Below are 16,215 nucleotides of genomic sequence, written 5' to 3'. Positions count from 1 at the left end.
CCTTCCGGTCCGAAATTTTGATTTTGGTAATGATGGCATTTAACAAGTTGTGATAGCATAACACTCAATAGTTAATATTGAGTTCACAGTTTGCTAATTCATCTAACACTTTTTAACTTTCATTCTTTATTTATACTTCATACACATGCTTTAATAATATTTATGTAGTTTTTAAAAATTTATACTATAAGACATTATACACACGTGCAACGCACGTATCCTAAAACTAGTATTATATTAAAAGCATGAAGGCTCTTAGCGAAATATCGTTCGCCTTTTTATCCCTTTAAAATAGAGTTCACATTGGACAAAATCATAATTCAAATTATTTTCCTAATATTTAGGATTTTAATCTACTAAAATTTTGATTATTAGATATTTTATTTGAACTGATATAACTTTCCTTATCTGAATTAAGTAAATGATCCTATATTTAAAACTTTACAATCAATTAAAATTTACCTTATATATAAATTATGTACTACGATATTTAGACACTGACTTATAATAAACTTTAACTTCAACTAAAATTATATCCACTTCGAATTTATGTAAATTAGCTGGCGATGGACTAAATTCGATCCATATTCAAATCCATAATGGTAAAATTGAAAGAATACAGTTTGTCTAGAATAGCATCTATTCCTCTAATAAAGAAGTTATTTTTCCAAGTGGATTCTTATTAGAGTTCTGCAACTTTTTACTGTTATTTTTCCAAGTGGACGAATATTTAATATAGTTAAAATAAGATATTTTGTGAAATAAAATATTTGACCTATAAAAAGTATCAATATCTAGGAATCTAAAATCAAATTAAGATTTTAATTATTTTATACAATCATTTTCTTATATTTGAACAATATAACATTAGTGTAATTCCTTTCGTATTATCTTTGAATTATATATATATATGAACTATAATATATTTTCATATAATATTTGAACTACTTTTCTATTCAAACATTGTTTGTTATTCATCAATCATTTTTTTTTTTGTATAATATTTAAATACTACACTCGATAATTTCAACAAGTAACAAAAAGATATTTGAGAATATAAAAGAGAAAGAAAGAATTTGACCGTCAGAATAACATTTAAATATTGGATGACCTATATTAACAATTTGAATCAATAAAAGTAAACTACTTCCTCTAATGTTGAAACAAATAACTAAATCTTGCATTTATTCCAACAAACAATAGCTCTCTTTACCGAATTAACCATATGGGATTATCATCCATCATTTTAAAGAACTCATGCTTTTTTAAATTTTTAGTTTATAACTCATTTACGTTTAATAATATTTATTTAATTTTAAAAATTAAATACTCATTAATACAAGGTACACGCGCAAAGCGCGTACCCTAAAACTAGTATTTTAAAGGATGCGATGAATTTGGTCTAAGAGAAAGAAAGGTTCCTAAACCTTGTCCAACTAGATGGAATTACATGAATGAAAGTTTAGTTGGTGCATATGAATATAGAAACTCCATAAACTCAACATTTAATGCTCATGTAAGTGGTGATGATGAGCACCTTACAAATGCGGATTGGGCTAATGTTAAAATGCTTGTAGAGTTTTTAGAAAAATTTCATATTTTTCTACAAATGAATTTTCTGGGCAATATTATCCTACTATTTCTAAGTGTTTAGTTTATATTGCAGAACTTGCAAATTTGTTTGCTCATTTTTCAAAGGGTGGGGAAATTTATAAACTTCCTACTGATTCTATGAGAAAAAAGTTTAAAAAATATTTTTTCCCTATTTCCCCTATTTATGGTATTGTTGCTTTGTTAAATCCTTGTATGAAATTAGGAGGTCCTCAATTTTGGTATGAAACTGTTTATAAAGGTTTAACACTTGAAGATGAGGAGTTGTCTAAACTTCCGAAAGCAATAGCCTCAATTAGAATAAATGCTCAAACTATTTATAATGCTTATCAAGTTGCATTAGATCATGCTAGATCAAATGTTCCAACTCCTTCTTCTTCTGATTCTCAATCATCTAAAAGAACTACGGGAGTAAGAGCACTTAGTGCGTCGGCGGGGTTTAGGGGTTCTCAAGGTTCTACTAGTAGTGATTTTTCACAACTAAATGAGCTTGAAGTTTATTTGTCACTGGGAGTTGAGGAAGTGAATCCCGATGGCTCCTTTAATCTTTTGGAATGGTGGAAGGACAAAGAAAAATACTTTCCGGTTCTTTCAAGGATGGCCCGAGACATTTTAACTATTCAAGCTTCAACAGTGGCATCAGAGAGCGCTTTCAGTCAAGCAAGACTTCAACTCGGTGATTATAAAGCGTCTATGAGGGAGAGCTTGGAAAAATCAGTACTTTTTAGAGATTGGATCCGTTCAGAAAGAAGAAATTTTGGAGTTGCTGAATCACAACCAGAGGTAGACGAAGCTTACGAAGAAATGCTAGCTGAACTTGCGGAGGATTCTGCTTCGCCCGGAAGCGATGATGACCAAGCTTCTTTTCCGCAACCACCAACGGAAATTCCTCCGGACCTTAATGGATTTATGAAGTTTGTAAGAGATACCATGTAACTTGTATGAACAAAAATTAGTATGTATTATGTAACTTGTATTTTGGCACATCTTGATTAGTTTCTTTTTCTTCTCAATGGTGGTATTAGCACCTTGTTGTGCTCATTCCATAGGGGGAAGGAAGACTAAGAAAGATATTGCCATATTTTTTTAATGCTATAATAAAATTATAACGCATTGCTTTGAATATTCTTTACAATAACTTTTGTCTTTAAATTTGAATTAAAAAATTTAGGTCATAATTTTATAATAAAATTTACAAGGAATTGCCTTAGATATTTTTATTAACATCTTTTTTTCTCTGATTTCTATAAAATTTAAAATAAAAAAAATGTATCCACTGGGTCCACTTAGCCAGCGGCTGGGACCGTTTAGTCCGGGACCATTAGTTCGTGGGCCCGGTCCCGGGCCGGTTCCTACAAAAAGACCACCAGGACAGGGACCGTTTGGCCCGTTTAAATTGGGACCGGCCCACTTAGCCCACTTAAGCCCGGGACCGACCCACTTGCCAACCAAGTTTTAGGTTCAATTTTCTCCGGATTTTTGTCCATATCAGCAATATACTTAATACTCAAGTTGCTTGAAGCAAGTATATGGCTATGCTCGAATTTCATACGTCTAGGGCCACCCTCCCCCATGGGTAATTGGGTACGTATAAGGATACAAATAAAAAGACACATTATTGTTAAGCCTAATTATTTGGGATTCAAACCAAAATGATAATTCCTCAAAAATGCCCTAACAATGTAGCTCAGCTATTTAAGCCCAACAAAATTTGCAGCAACAAGACAATCTATAAGTAGGGAAAAGGGCCAAAAATGTTTCTCTACTATGCAAAAAGGATCATTTATACTCTCCGTTATACTTTTAGTCTACTATTACCCCCATGTTATAAAACTGATGCAAATATACTCTTCCTCCGTTAGGATGGCCATACCATCTCAAGGATCACTAGTATCCCAACGATATTTTACCCTCTCCTTCCACCACCACCTCTTCCATTACCCAACCACCGCCACCATCACCTTGTTTGCTTGAATTGATATTTTGTAAGCTCATGGAGAGTTCCCCAGTTATACTAGTTGGATTCGCTCTATTTTTTCTTCCCCTAAAGTTGGTAAAATTGGATACAAAATTTTACTTATTTCGTTTTCCGTTTGGATATAAGTGAAATTTTGGTCTTTTTTCGGTTTTTTTTTCTCGATTGGATGCATGTTGTGTTTTCGTATGATTTGTTCAAACAATTCTGGATGACTAGTTATCTTTTCCACTTTCTCAATTTTTGTAAAAATGTATTTAAACTCTTCATTTTTAATGTGAATTAAGAAATTGAAGAGCGTTAATAATCCAACTATAAAACTTTCAACTTTAAGGTGCAGAGAGGAGCTTCCTTCCCAGAATTAAAGCTTTAATGAATTCCTTTGCCTTCCCTCCCTTTCTTAGGAATATACAAGCATATGTATGCTGGAGAATCCTTTTCTTTTTGGTACAATATGTCTAGATAACAATATATTTTGTGTTCTGTTTGCTCAATAGAATTAGTAAACAACTTCCCTTAAATTCTTTTTTTTTTTTGGTGTATACGGATGATCTCTTTTGGGAGACAGGGTGAAGGGGAAGGTGCTGGTGGAAGAGGTGGAAGAAGAGGGCAAAATATGATTGGGACAGTGATGTGGTGTGCCATATGGTGTCCATATCAGCGAAACGTCATGTCATGTGAGACGGTGTGGCCATGGTGGAGGGTCCTAACGGAGGAGGGGTGTTTTTGCACTAGTTTTATAACTTCGGGGTATAGTGTAACGGAGGGCATAAATGATCCTTTTCACATAGTAGACGGGCATTTTTGACCCTTCTCCCCTACAAGTAATTAACTGTCTTTCAGCATTACCAGTAACCTGTAAATGACTTGTAAATATACTCACCGTGTCCAAAGTGCCACATACATCCATGAAAAAGGTAAATTACTAAGCTATTCTTTCATGCAATTACATGATTTTTATAGTTAAAGCACAAGATACTCTGGCACAAGAAAGATCTGTCTCTAATGCAACTTGTTCCACTCAAAGTTTCATGCACCCATACTAGCTAACTTTGGATATGAATCATAACAGAACACATGAGAAGTTTATGTAATCCACATCCTAGTCTTTGCCTGCATTTTCTTGATTTCGTGCGCGTTTGCTAGTGACACCAGAAAAGCACAGAGCATAAAAAGGAACTGTTACTGTGGCATAAAGTTTGTACTTGGTTTGGGTACAAAAGGAGAGACAAAAGATTGACAGTGCTCGTCTAACTTTGATGCACATTACCAGGCCAGTGATAAACTCCCGTCATCAGAAAGCTTCTAATCTCAACTCTTGAATCACGTCATCTTGATTTCCTGGAATCCAAGTGATGGTCATGCAGACCTTAGCTGAGGCTCAAATTTGTAAAGCGCTTTGCACAAATCAAAGAAAAAAATTGGTGGCAGTATTTTGTACATCAGGAATCTGTTCTTCGTTCAACAGAAACTTCAGATACACTCTCAGAGGCCGGTTTTACTGTCAAAGGCAAATCCACTATCGTGCTTGGAGGAGCAAAATACATATGTAGGGACATCATGCAGATAATTATACCCAAAAAGAGCTGCAAATAGAAAAATTAAGAATAGAATAAACACTAAGGAAGAAACTGACAATGACACAGTAAAGAGATGTTTATGAAATATAAGGGCAAATAACAAAAGCAATGCAAATTAGAAACAGCTTTCTGGTGCCTACTTGTACAGTTGGCTTGAAGTCGAAGAGGAGCACTGATAACACCATTGTCAGGAGCATCGCCATAGAAGTGGCATACACCTGAAAAAGAACAGGTAACAATTTGATTATTCGGATAGAAGAGCAAAAGGAAGACTAAAGGAGCAATCATTCAAAAGAGAGCAAAACAAACAAATTCCCAGTAAAAATGACATCACATAGTTATAGCTAAGCAATCATTTTGGAAAAGCTCTGAATCACCAAGATAGAAAGGTAAAACAACTGATACACACTTTATTACACAAAATCACTAGACCTGCATATCATCAACTAGCTATCTCTATACATTTAAATAATGGCCAGTTGCAGTGTTGAACGAGAAATGACACTTCATCTCTCGTTCAACACACACTATGTGCAAGCAACCATGAGTATGAATTTCATTTCCTTTTTTTCTCCTTTTCTTTTCAGCAACATTGCGCCTAGATGCATTATTTAAGTTGCTCGAACCCAGTCTTTATGGGTTTTTTTGAACAGTCCAAAAGTTATCTTTCTTCCCATAAAAACTTCCATCTCATTGAGAAACTACACCTGTCCCGTCACCGCCCCCTTCCCCTTAGCCTCTCTCAATTTCTAAGCAGAGATGCTATCTAAAATAACTCATCGGCTTTCTCATCCCTGGATAATTTATTTGAGAACCGGAATCAGGAATCTAAAAATTCTTTAACGTTATATAGTAGGATTTGTAACTCTTAATGTACAAGAACATAGACAATTGCCATGAAAATCAAGGGGAATTAAAAAGAACTTTTATTGATATGTAACTACAGTTCATAACAAACTTATCAAAGGTGATCAGAATCGTTCACAAATGGAACAGAAAGCAAATGCATCTAATTCGGTAAGATAAGGTACCTTTACAATATTGTCAGCATACTTCATCAACCATGAAACCAAAAGGCCAGTGGTTCCAAGATTCAACACTACCAACCATGTGGTCATGTTGTATCCATTGAAAAGGCGCTGCCACCAAGGTCCTTCCTCAAACCCACTTCTAAAATCATCCATAAGAAGTCGACCCATGTTGAATATTGAACCAAATCTGAAAGTCCAATGCACTATTTAAATTAACTGACTGATTTCAAGGGCCTTTACTAATAGAATGAAATTTGATCGCATAACAGGACTCAATCAGTATCTGAAGACTAACAAAATTTCTTCCTTAAAGTCACATGAAACCATCTTCTACTTTAGAGTTTTAACATATGTATGAGAGAATGAACTCAATTGGATTCAATAACCAAACCAGTATATATCGTTTGGTCAGGAAGAACTCACGTGTATAATTGGACATTCTGCCAATACAAGCTGTCATTATTCTTCTTCATCAAGAATTCAGTATAAACACCAGCCAGTGCTGAAAGACAAGCAGAGAGTACACCAAACAAATATCCTTGAATGGGTGATGAAAAGAGTGAGTCACAAGAAGCCTCTCCACAGCCTTTCACCTGTGTTGAACACCAGGCAAGTGCAGAGCAATTATTAATACTCCCTCAGTCCTATTTGACTGGACATGAGATTTTAAATTGACTTACATGCTATATTAGTAATAATAAAAGTCAATATTAAATAAATGGTTAACAGAAACATAATATCAAAGTTTAGGACTTGAGTACTTGAAAGTTGAGAAAGTTGTTCAGAAATGGAATAGGGTCAAACATTTTGAGACGTCTCAAAATGGAATGAGTGTCACATAATTGGTATGGAGAATATCACTTTATTTCTTCAAAACGGTGACAAAAGAGGCAATATTCTGATATCTACTTTTGTAATATATCCACATATTGAGGATAAGTCAACTGGAGTAGTCATAAGGTTAAGCTTGAACTAGATGCAGACAGGCAATACTAAAAAGATCCAGTCTTTGAAATTGAATGATTGCCTAAGAAAAACAGTAGAGAGCATTAGCATATATTACAAACTACACTGGTACATCCATAATAGCATATAGAATCAAATCTGCAGGCAATTTACTGAGAATTTTGATCCCATAACTGAACCAATAATCCATTATACTTGTAGCATAATCCTATATGAGCAATCACTGAGCAGTAACCATCTTTCATGATAAAGAACAGGTTATGCTTGAAATTAATATAACAGCTGGAATACAGGACTTCAATTTGACAATGCTGTTTCCAACACCATACATGATTAAGTTTCTGGTCAGGTCTCTAAAAGAAAATTTCTACACATGACATGGTTTAACGCACCCAAATCATGATGCTTAGACAATAGGCAAGCAGATTCCATAATCACCTGGCTTGTGGTTGTTCCAACAGCCAAAAGTACAATTGCCATCCACTGCAAGTTTGTAAGTTTCCTCTTCAGAAACAGCCTAAAATATGAAAGATAATTCTCTAATTTACTTACCAAGTTCAATGCAGGAAATAAGGAATTGATGCTGAATGAAAAGAAGCGAAATAAAGGTGGGAAACTAGGCAAAAAAGTCAGCACCAAGCACCTGAACAATATTCCCGTAGTAACAATCTTTAAATTGCCCATTATCTGATAAGTCGATGTATCTACATATGTCAATGTAGCAAACTGCACATTGTTGTGGATGAGATAAATGATAGATGGAATCGGGTATAAACGAACACTCTTCCAATCCATTGTCATCTTGGGAGGCGGTGAGTTTTGCATCTCTCTCCAAAGAAAGATACTAGATACTAAAAGCTGCAGTTTGACAAATGAATGAATGAGGAAAATATCAGAGAAAATCCTCAAATCAAGAAGTAACTATAATGCAAAAAGGATTACTACACAGCAAATAGCCCCATCAATGCCCTCTCCAAAAGATCCTTCCAAAGGTAGATATACAGTCAAACAGGATCTTCCATACAAACTATATATCTATTCTTTTTTAAAGTAGGATAATCCATATGTTTTTAAGAGATTGCTCTAATTAATGATGAATATGAGGCGAACTTTTGTAAAAAATAGAGACATAGATGTAGTTCATTTCATTAAGCTGAAGATTAAGAGAGGAACATTCTATACAGAATCCAAAAGAGGGGAGATGGAATTCCTCAACAGCTTTTCATTCTAGTATTTTTAATGATGATAGAGCATAACGGCAAACACAACATTAAATTAGTAAATTGAAAAGGAACAAAACATGATAGTACAGCTGGTATAAGAAGAATGAGGATCCAATTTAAAGCTTCCTTTCTACTTCAGGATAAGTTTTACTTGAAAGCTATAGCAAAAAAGAGCATTCCTCAAAATCCTATTTATTCTAGTATTTTAATTAAAATAATAGAACACGATGTACCCACCCTCTTAAACAGAAAAAGCTAATCTAAGAAATGATACCTTGAAAACTTCAGCTAGAAAAGGAACAGTAGCATAATCATATTTGTATCCTCCATTACTTTGAGATAACGTCGTCAAAATTCCCTGTCACAGAATGCATAATTCGAACATTAATCCATAAATCCAAGATTATCAACCTACATGTATCTAATTTCAATTAATCGACACTTGATATGTAATCAAACCACTAATTATCACTTATACAATAATATGCAAACTAAAATGCGGAACGCTTACAGAAAATCTCATTAATCGGCTCAATACACTTCTTGATGAAAAGTGAACTTGATTTTACTCTTTCAAATTGTAGCTATAGCAATTTTACACACATATTCATGAGCTAATATTCTAAGTGTTAGTAGAAACACAGATCAGATGTGAAACTTCGAGAAGCAGAAAACGGAGAGTGGAATTAGGAGAAACCTGAGAGCTGGTGAGAACGGTGAGAAGCGAAGCGACGACGTACCACCGCATATCGCCGGAGATTCGCTACCTGCCTTTTCCCGGCGAAATGTGAATCGGAAATTCTGCTCTCCGTTCTGCTTTCTTCTTTGAGGAGTTTTCTGAAATTACGAACACACTGTCACAGCGCCACTGGGTATTTCCGAGTGTTTTTCTTTTTCAAAAAAGGAACTCTTCATGTGAAAAGAAAAGAAGTCGATCTTTGATATATGTATGCGTGTAGGCTGTAGCATATATTATTAAAAAAAAATAGATTAGCACTTTATCAGTTCAGATGTGTGCAAGCTGTTCGAATATCATACATTAAAAGAAATCAACATTTCACTAAAAAAAATTTAAAAAAAAAAAAAAAACATTTCACTAGTCCATCCATGAAATTTTACTTTTGGAATCTTCCTATCTATGTAAATGTAAATGTAAATGTTGAAGAAATCATTTTCTTAACTTTCTTATAGAATATTCTTCCTTTGGTCGGCAAATGCTAGTGTTGTTTCATGCATTCTTTTTTTTTTTCTGTTTTATTTTGTTGGTATAAAATATTGTAGGCATAAAACTATACAATATATGACTTGTTAGAAAATTTAAAATAAGATATTTATTAAGATAATATTTCTTCTTTGTATTATTACATGGTTTAATGTTCAGAATTGGTATGGGTGGATCCACCTCCTGAGCAGTGGTTGCAAAAGCATTTACTTTCTTATACTCAAATTATATAAATTTTAAACAATCAATCGACTATACACCAATCTCAAGTAAGTTGATATTAATGTGAACCATTCATATGATTCCATTCTACTCTGTAGAAATAACTATATATTTGATTATTTTTTTTCCCGAAATACTTATTTATATTAAGTTATGCTTATTGTCAAAATATTGAGTTGAAGCAGTGAAAGAGGCATTGCGACTAACGATATAGAAAGTGATACCTTTCACATATTACAAACTCGAAAATGTCAACAGCACGTATTTTATGGAATATACAGCTTTGCCGGCCTAAAACGTGCAATTTGGCGCAAGCAAATTATACTAGAGAATCTGCCAAGTGTTGGGCCATCAACAAAGTTCCTGTTTCAAAACCATTTCTTACTTTATTTTCTTAGTTTCTGTAATTCTGAAAATTCCAAGAGAGCTTGATTGCCCCCCTGTGATCCATTGTCATAGTTATGCAATCAAGTTCTACGTTGCGGTATAAGATTTGATTGCTAGTAGCTCAGATTCAATTCAACAACCTTAACAATTTCATATTCTGTTTTTGGTAGCAAGTCCAATAGCCTTGCCAAGAGAGATATTCATAAAGGTTTTAACGATTCATAATTACTTAATGTGATAAAGGAGCATGACGAAGCCAAGCCACTAGTAGAGTAAGTCGTTCATTGCAACCAATTGTAAATTCTTTGAGGCTCATATCCAATTCACAACCGTTTAACATTTTCATATTTTCTCAAGAAATATATTGCAGCTGGTATTCATTTCAAGACCCCATCTTTTCCCCTTTTTCTTTAGGGAAGTTTGATATACATTTTTTTGGTCTACGAATCTTCAGGTTGTGAACAAGAACTGGACGATGCAGTTTGGCATTTGATGTTTAATCAAGGCCAACTTTGATCTCCCTTACGTTTGTTGGAACCCCATTTCAAAAATCACAATTTCTTGGTAAGCCATGTCCTTTGCTATTTTTTCTTTTTTCGCCTTCAAAAATACATGTGATATTCATAGGCAATAATATTTTCTTTACTCATAATTGAGATGTAATTGATTGATATGCTTATGACCAGATCTTATATATATGTCCAAGCATGCCGGCGCTGGAGGAATTCAGGCAGATAGGAGAGGTAATTGGGAGCCTTAAAGCTCTAATGGTTTTCCAAGATGACATACAAATAAATCAGAAACAATGTTGCTTGTTGGTGGATATGCTCAAATGTGCCTACAAGACAATTGCAGAAACCATGAAACAGAACTTGAGGTTTGAAGAGAAGAATATCAAATGGAAAATTATTGAGAACCCCTTAAAAGAGCTTCTCAGGGTATTCAAAGAAGCAGAACAGTACATCAAGCAATCCCTGGAAATGAAGGATTTCTGGGCAAAAGCCATAGTTCTTTACAAGAATACAGATTCTGTTGAATTTCACATCCACAATTTGCTCTGTTGCGTTCCAATTGTCATTGAGGCCATAGAAATAGCAGGAGAGATTTCAGGTAGTGACCATGATGAGATACAGAAGAAGAGATTCATTTACTCAATGAAATATCAGAAAGAGTGTAAAGACCCAAGAATTTTCCAATGGAAATTCGGAAAGCAGTATCTGGTTTCCGAGAAGTTCTGTGAAAGGGTAAGCTTAGTTTGGAATGAAGACAAGTGGATAATGCAGAATAAAATTCGCGGGAAGAAGAAGAATTCAGGTTCATGTACTTTGACAAAGCACGAGCTACGACTTGCTGATCTCCTCTTGAGGAACTTAAACGAGACGGAGACAGAGAATGATCACAAACTCTTACCTAGCTCAGTTCTTGTAAATTCTAAGGATTACCAGATAAGAAGGCGATTAGGTAGTGGAAGCCAATACAAGGAGATCCAATGGTTGGGGGAAACCTTCTGTTTAAGGCATTTGTTTGGGGATATTAAGCCCCTGATTCCAGAGATCACTCAAGAACTGAGTCTCTCTCATCCAAATATAATGCACGTCTCCTGTGGTTTCAGTGATGAAGAAAAGAGAGAATGTTTCTTAATCATGGAACTTATGAACAAAGATTTATCTAGTTACATCAAAGAGATCTGTGGACCAAGAAAGCGCGTACCATTTTCTCTTCCAGTTGCAATTGATTTACTGCTTCAGATTGCAAGGGGCATGGAATACCTCCACTCAAAGAAAATATATCATGGTGAACTGAGTCCTTCCAACATCCTTGTCAAGGCGAGGAACATAACTACAGAAGGGTACTTACATGCAAAGGTTTGTGGATTTGGCTCATCATGTTCTATCAAGCTTCCTCAGAAAGCTCATGTGAGTCAAAATAATGGGACTCTCCCGTTCATTTGGTTTGCCCCAGAAGTCCTAGCTGAACAAGAGCAGTCGGGGGATGGAGGGAGCATCAAGTATACTGAGAAGTCTGATGTGTACAGTTTTGGGATGATATGTTTTGAGGTATTAACAGGGAAAGTTCCCTTTGAAGATAGCCATCTACAAGGAGATAAAATGAGTAGAAATATAAGGGCAGGAGAGAGGCCATTATTCCCATTTCACTCACCAAAATATGTGACAAGCTTGACAAAGAAGTGTTGGCATACTGATCCATACCAACGACCAAGTTTTTCATCCATTTGCAGGGTTCTCCGCTACGTAAAGAGATTCTTGGTGATGAATCCTGAACACGGCCAACAAGATTCACCATTGCCACCAGTAGACTACGCCGAGATTGAGGCTGCCATCTTAAGGAGCTTCCCCTTTTTAGGAAATTCTGAATCTGATCCTCTGCCTGTCACACAAATACCATTCCAAATGTTTGCGTACAGGGTGACTGAGAAAGAAAAGTCAAGCACAAGTCACAGAGACATAAATTCTGAATCAGGAAGTGATGGAGCTTCAGCATGTGGGGATGATCCTGTAACAGCAGATGATCCACTTCCATCACCAACCGAAAAGAAGAATATTGCATCTCCTGAGATTTTGAGCAGGAGACTTTCAATTAAGAAACCTGCAGATATCAAAGTCGGCAAGCAACCAGGTACGATTTCTTGGCTCAAAAGCTATATCGTGCAATATTTTAGCTTAATCTTGCCTTTTCTTAAGGGCTACTTTACCTTGTTCTTAAATTTTACAGAAAGTCGACAGCCTAACAGAAACTCTGGGACACCAGTAACAGCATATAACCCTATTTTATTGTTATTTTCTCCTTACCAGCAAAAATCCACAAAATAAGTTCTCATTTGTTATAACCGGATGAGGACTATGGAACACTTAATTGGTAGATGTAAAGTAATCATGTTAAGAAGTTCTTATCTTAAAGTTAAAATCACATCAACTTTGATCCTTTACATAGATAATGTTAGGGTTCTTAGCAATACCATGAAATATGAGCAGCCACAGCATCTAGTTAGGTTATGTATCTATGAGCTTCAGTAACACAGTATTGCCAGAACAAGAATGATTCCAAGAGAACCTACAAATTGATGCATGCGATACCTTGTGCAATGATTGTAGATTAGTCTACCGGCATCTTCACTTCCCTTATCCTCAACTATTAGTGCAAGCTACAAAGAAAAGGAGAACGATTCCAATTATGCAATTTCCATATTGTTTTTCATTGTCTCAAACATCATCATGAGATCATTGTTCCAGGAACACCAAGGGGACGGTCGGTAAGACCTCCACAAATACGCACTATAAGGCAGAATTCCGAAAGTCAGCTAATGATTATGAACAGCCCAAGAACAAGGAGATCATCTGGTCATGCATCAGATTCGGAGCTTCCTTAACTAGTTTCCAAATTATCCACATTTTACAATACATTCTGATCCAACCCGATCAACAAATAACATGGTTGTGGTCTAAGATATTCATTATTGTTACTTGTTTTGTGTAATATATACCACCCTAGTGTCTCATATAGGGAAGGGACTGGAAGTTCAGAACAGCGGCATTTAGAGGCTCCTCATTGATCCTCATTTATCAGATTAGATTTACAACCCGGAATTGTGTAAGATTTGGAAGGGTTCCAAGAGGCAATTCAGCTCCCTCATTCAGCTTGCAGAGAGCATATTAGGCCGTGCGGACAATTTTGGAGAAAATCCTTGTTTTGGAGAAAAAAGTTTTTGCAAAAAGATGTGTTTGGACAGTTGTAGTTTTTAAAAATTATGAGTGTTTTGTGAGTGCAAAAAGGTTTTTGGTTCAAAAGTGTCAATTGTGCCTCCTTAGACTTGTCTCCCGATTCGGTGTGCCTTCCATTTGCTTTCTAACAAAGAGAAGAAAATGGCACCATCATATTAGCGTTGTGCTCCTTGAGCTGCATATATCAGTTATCCTTAAGGTGCATGAAGAAGAGATCAACTACCATATTAACGTAAATATCATTTTGTATAGAACTGAAAGAAATGCCAGAGCAAAATGAATCTACGGACAAAAGATATTGACATAAAAAAGAAATGCACATACATTGCCCTCTCTTAAACTCTGAATGGTCATATATATAGTAATTTTATTTAAAAGAAAATGCTTCTTCCTAAACAAACAGAGATGCAATGGAACTTGAAGGTTTGTGTAGTGCGATTGTTGCTGATTTCAAATTGCGAGAAGCCAGACGATCCATTCTCACTTAAATTGCTTATGCAGGATGAAAAGATATCATATAATCCTTTTTGTTAGATGCATTTGATGGTGAAGGAATTGACCTTTTAAAGGAAACCGAGTACATGAGAAGTCTAGCCTGCTCCTTTTTACAAAAGGTCCACTATCAACTACATCTAGCAAAAAGGATTATAAGATACCTTTTCACCACGCAGAAGCAATTCAAGCGAGAATGGATTGGCTGATTTCTCGTGCTCTAAAACCAGCGACAATCGCACTACACAACCCTTCAAGTTCCATTGCATCTTCATAATGGAGTGAATGTTTGATCTAATGTTTGACAAATTAATGCAAAAAAGTAAACAAAAGTAAACCAGCTCGTTTTAGAAGTTGAAATACGATCATTTGCTTCAAACTCGTCATTCAAATAATCAGGATTCTATTTCATGTGAGACTCCTTGAAAAAAACAAGTAGATGTAAACCTTATCTTTCTAGAATCGTCATGTATGTAGATCTCATGCTTTTCAAAAGTTGATTCTTCCTGAACAAGTAGAAAAGCGTTTTTTGAGTTACTCAAATTTTGAAATTAGATCTTGACTGTGAAAAATTAGAACAAAATTAGAACAGAGAAATAAATCTTCAGTAGCGCGTGCGCACACACACATCACTATCTTCTTTGTTTTAAAGGAGTTGGAGGCAGAATCAAGTCGGAAAGATTTTCTGAAACTGGCCAATAAAAATCTAACATTCCGCTTGAGGAAACAATATCCAGAACGACGCGATACCCTAACCAGACACTAGTTTATACACGATTCAAAAGAAGAAGAATAAACAAATTTGAGAGGGTGAAATGTTAAAGCAAGAAAATTAGTCCCAGAAACACATAACAGAAAATCAAGAATCCGAGAAATAAATTTCAAACCTTTAAACGAAAATGCACGAAAAATAGTCCAGATGAAACAACAAAGTCAAGCAGCAATCTCAAGAGTCGAACCTGGGATCAAGTAGGAAGTAAATGGGTCAAGTAGCGATGCCTGTTGCTAGAGTTTAGTAGAGTACGTCAGGTTTTAATTGATTCATGAACTATTTATATAGAGGATTTTTAAAATTTATTACTATTGATAATTAATTTATTGGAAAACGAAAATTGGTAAATTCTAATGAAATATGATGATACATGTTGCATTCCTATTGGGACACAAAAACTAATACTCCTTCGGTTTCAAATTAAATGAGGTAGTTTGACTTGATACGGAGTTTAAGGAAAAAAAGAAAACTTTTGAAATTTGTGGTAAGCTTTGTTGGGCCATGACTTTTGCGTGGTTATAAAAACTTCTCATTAAAGGTAAAATGAGGAGTTTAAAGTTGAATTATTTCCAAATTTAGAAATGTTTCATTTATTTTGGAACAGATTAAAAAGGAAAGTACCTCATTTAACATGAAACGGAAGGAGTAAACCATTCTACTATTTGAAACGGAAAAGTTACTTCTTCTTTCTTTTTTTAAGGTAAAAGTCATTCAATTTTATATTTATTACCCAAAAATTACTTTTTTGTCTTTTGCTACGTAAAAATCATTTTACCATAGTCTAGTTATCACAAGAGCCACTTTGACCAGATTTTATAAAACTTTCACCTGTAAAGCTTATTATGCCCTTGACATTATACATACTCCCATTTATGTAATACCTTCTATATTATATAATATCTAATATAATTTTACCTAGGTATTTTACTTTTAGTTAAAATAAAATTTATATTATTTTATATGTTTTATAATATATTTGTACATTTAATTTTTT

The 16,215-nt window shown here is 34.8% G+C and overlaps 2 protein-coding genes and 1 long non-coding RNA gene across 3 annotated transcripts; 1 reads left to right on the top strand and 2 right to left on the bottom strand.

Annotated features, from left to right (window-relative positions):
- Window positions 1-4,489: 4,489 nt before the first annotated feature.
- On the bottom strand, window positions 4,490-9,333 carry LOC109241998 (CMP-sialic acid transporter 1). The gene is made up of 8 exons (XM_019408825.1): window positions 9,084-9,333; window positions 8,661-8,744; window positions 7,807-8,021; window positions 7,602-7,680; window positions 6,621-6,790; window positions 6,198-6,384; window positions 5,307-5,384; window positions 4,490-5,172 (listed from the first exon to the last, which is right to left on the bottom strand). The coding sequence occupies exons 1-8, from the start codon at window positions 9,132-9,134 to the stop codon at window positions 5,029-5,031; spliced, it is 1,008 nt and encodes a 335-aa protein (XP_019264370.1). The 5' UTR covers window positions 9,135-9,333; the 3' UTR covers window positions 4,490-5,028.
- Window positions 9,334-10,198: 865 nt separating this feature from the next.
- On the top strand, window positions 10,199-14,043 carry LOC109241995 (mitogen-activated protein kinase kinase kinase 7-like). The gene is made up of 4 exons (XM_019408824.1): window positions 10,199-10,489; window positions 10,672-10,781; window positions 10,904-12,854; window positions 13,469-14,043. Exons 3-4 carry the CDS (start codon window positions 10,925-10,927, stop codon window positions 13,603-13,605), a joined length of 2,067 nt encoding a protein of 688 aa, XP_019264369.1. The 5' UTR covers window positions 10,199-10,489; window positions 10,672-10,781; window positions 10,904-10,924; the 3' UTR covers window positions 13,606-14,043.
- LOC109241996 lies at window positions 12,704-15,470 on the bottom strand. The gene is made up of 3 exons (XR_002070334.1): window positions 14,897-15,470; window positions 13,313-13,380; window positions 12,704-12,788 (listed from the first exon to the last, which is right to left on the bottom strand). It is a non-coding gene; the product is annotated as an uncharacterized LOC109241996 (long non-coding RNA).
- Between the last annotated feature and the right edge of the window lie 745 nt (window positions 15,471-16,215).

This window comes from Nicotiana attenuata, unplaced genomic scaffold (genome assembly GCF_001879085.1).
Source record: "Nicotiana attenuata strain UT unplaced genomic scaffold, NIATTr2, whole genome shotgun sequence".
Classification (NCBI taxonomy): Eukaryota; Viridiplantae; Streptophyta; class Magnoliopsida; order Solanales; family Solanaceae; genus Nicotiana; species Nicotiana attenuata.
The sequence above is the reverse complement of the archived record's forward strand: the minus strand, read 5'-3'. Positions and strand labels throughout refer to the sequence as shown.

What these genes read in the sequence shown, in the direction of transcription:
- LOC109241998 (XM_019408825.1), bottom strand. Translation starts at nt 9,134, where the DNA reads ATGCGGTGGTACGTCGTCGCTTCGCTTCTCACCGTTCTCACCAGCTCT. An exon ending in TTGGAACAACCACAAGCCAG is followed by an intron (nt 6,791 to 7,601) that starts GTGATTATGGAA and finishes TGTTCAACACAG; the next exon opens with GTGAAAGGCTGTGGAGAGGC. An exon ending in ATGCTGACAATATTGTAAAG is followed by an intron (nt 5,385 to 6,197) that starts GTACCTTATCTT and finishes GTTCTTTTTCAG; the next exon opens with GTGTATGCCACTTCTATGGC.
- LOC109241995 (XM_019408824.1), top strand. Translation starts at nt 10,925, where the DNA reads ATGCCGGCGCTGGAGGAATTCAGGCAGATAGGAGAGGTAATTGGGAGC. An exon ending in CAAAGTCGGCAAGCAACCAG is followed by an intron (nt 12,855 to 13,468) that starts GTACGATTTCTT and finishes TCATTGTTCCAG; the next exon opens with GAACACCAAGGGGACGGTCG.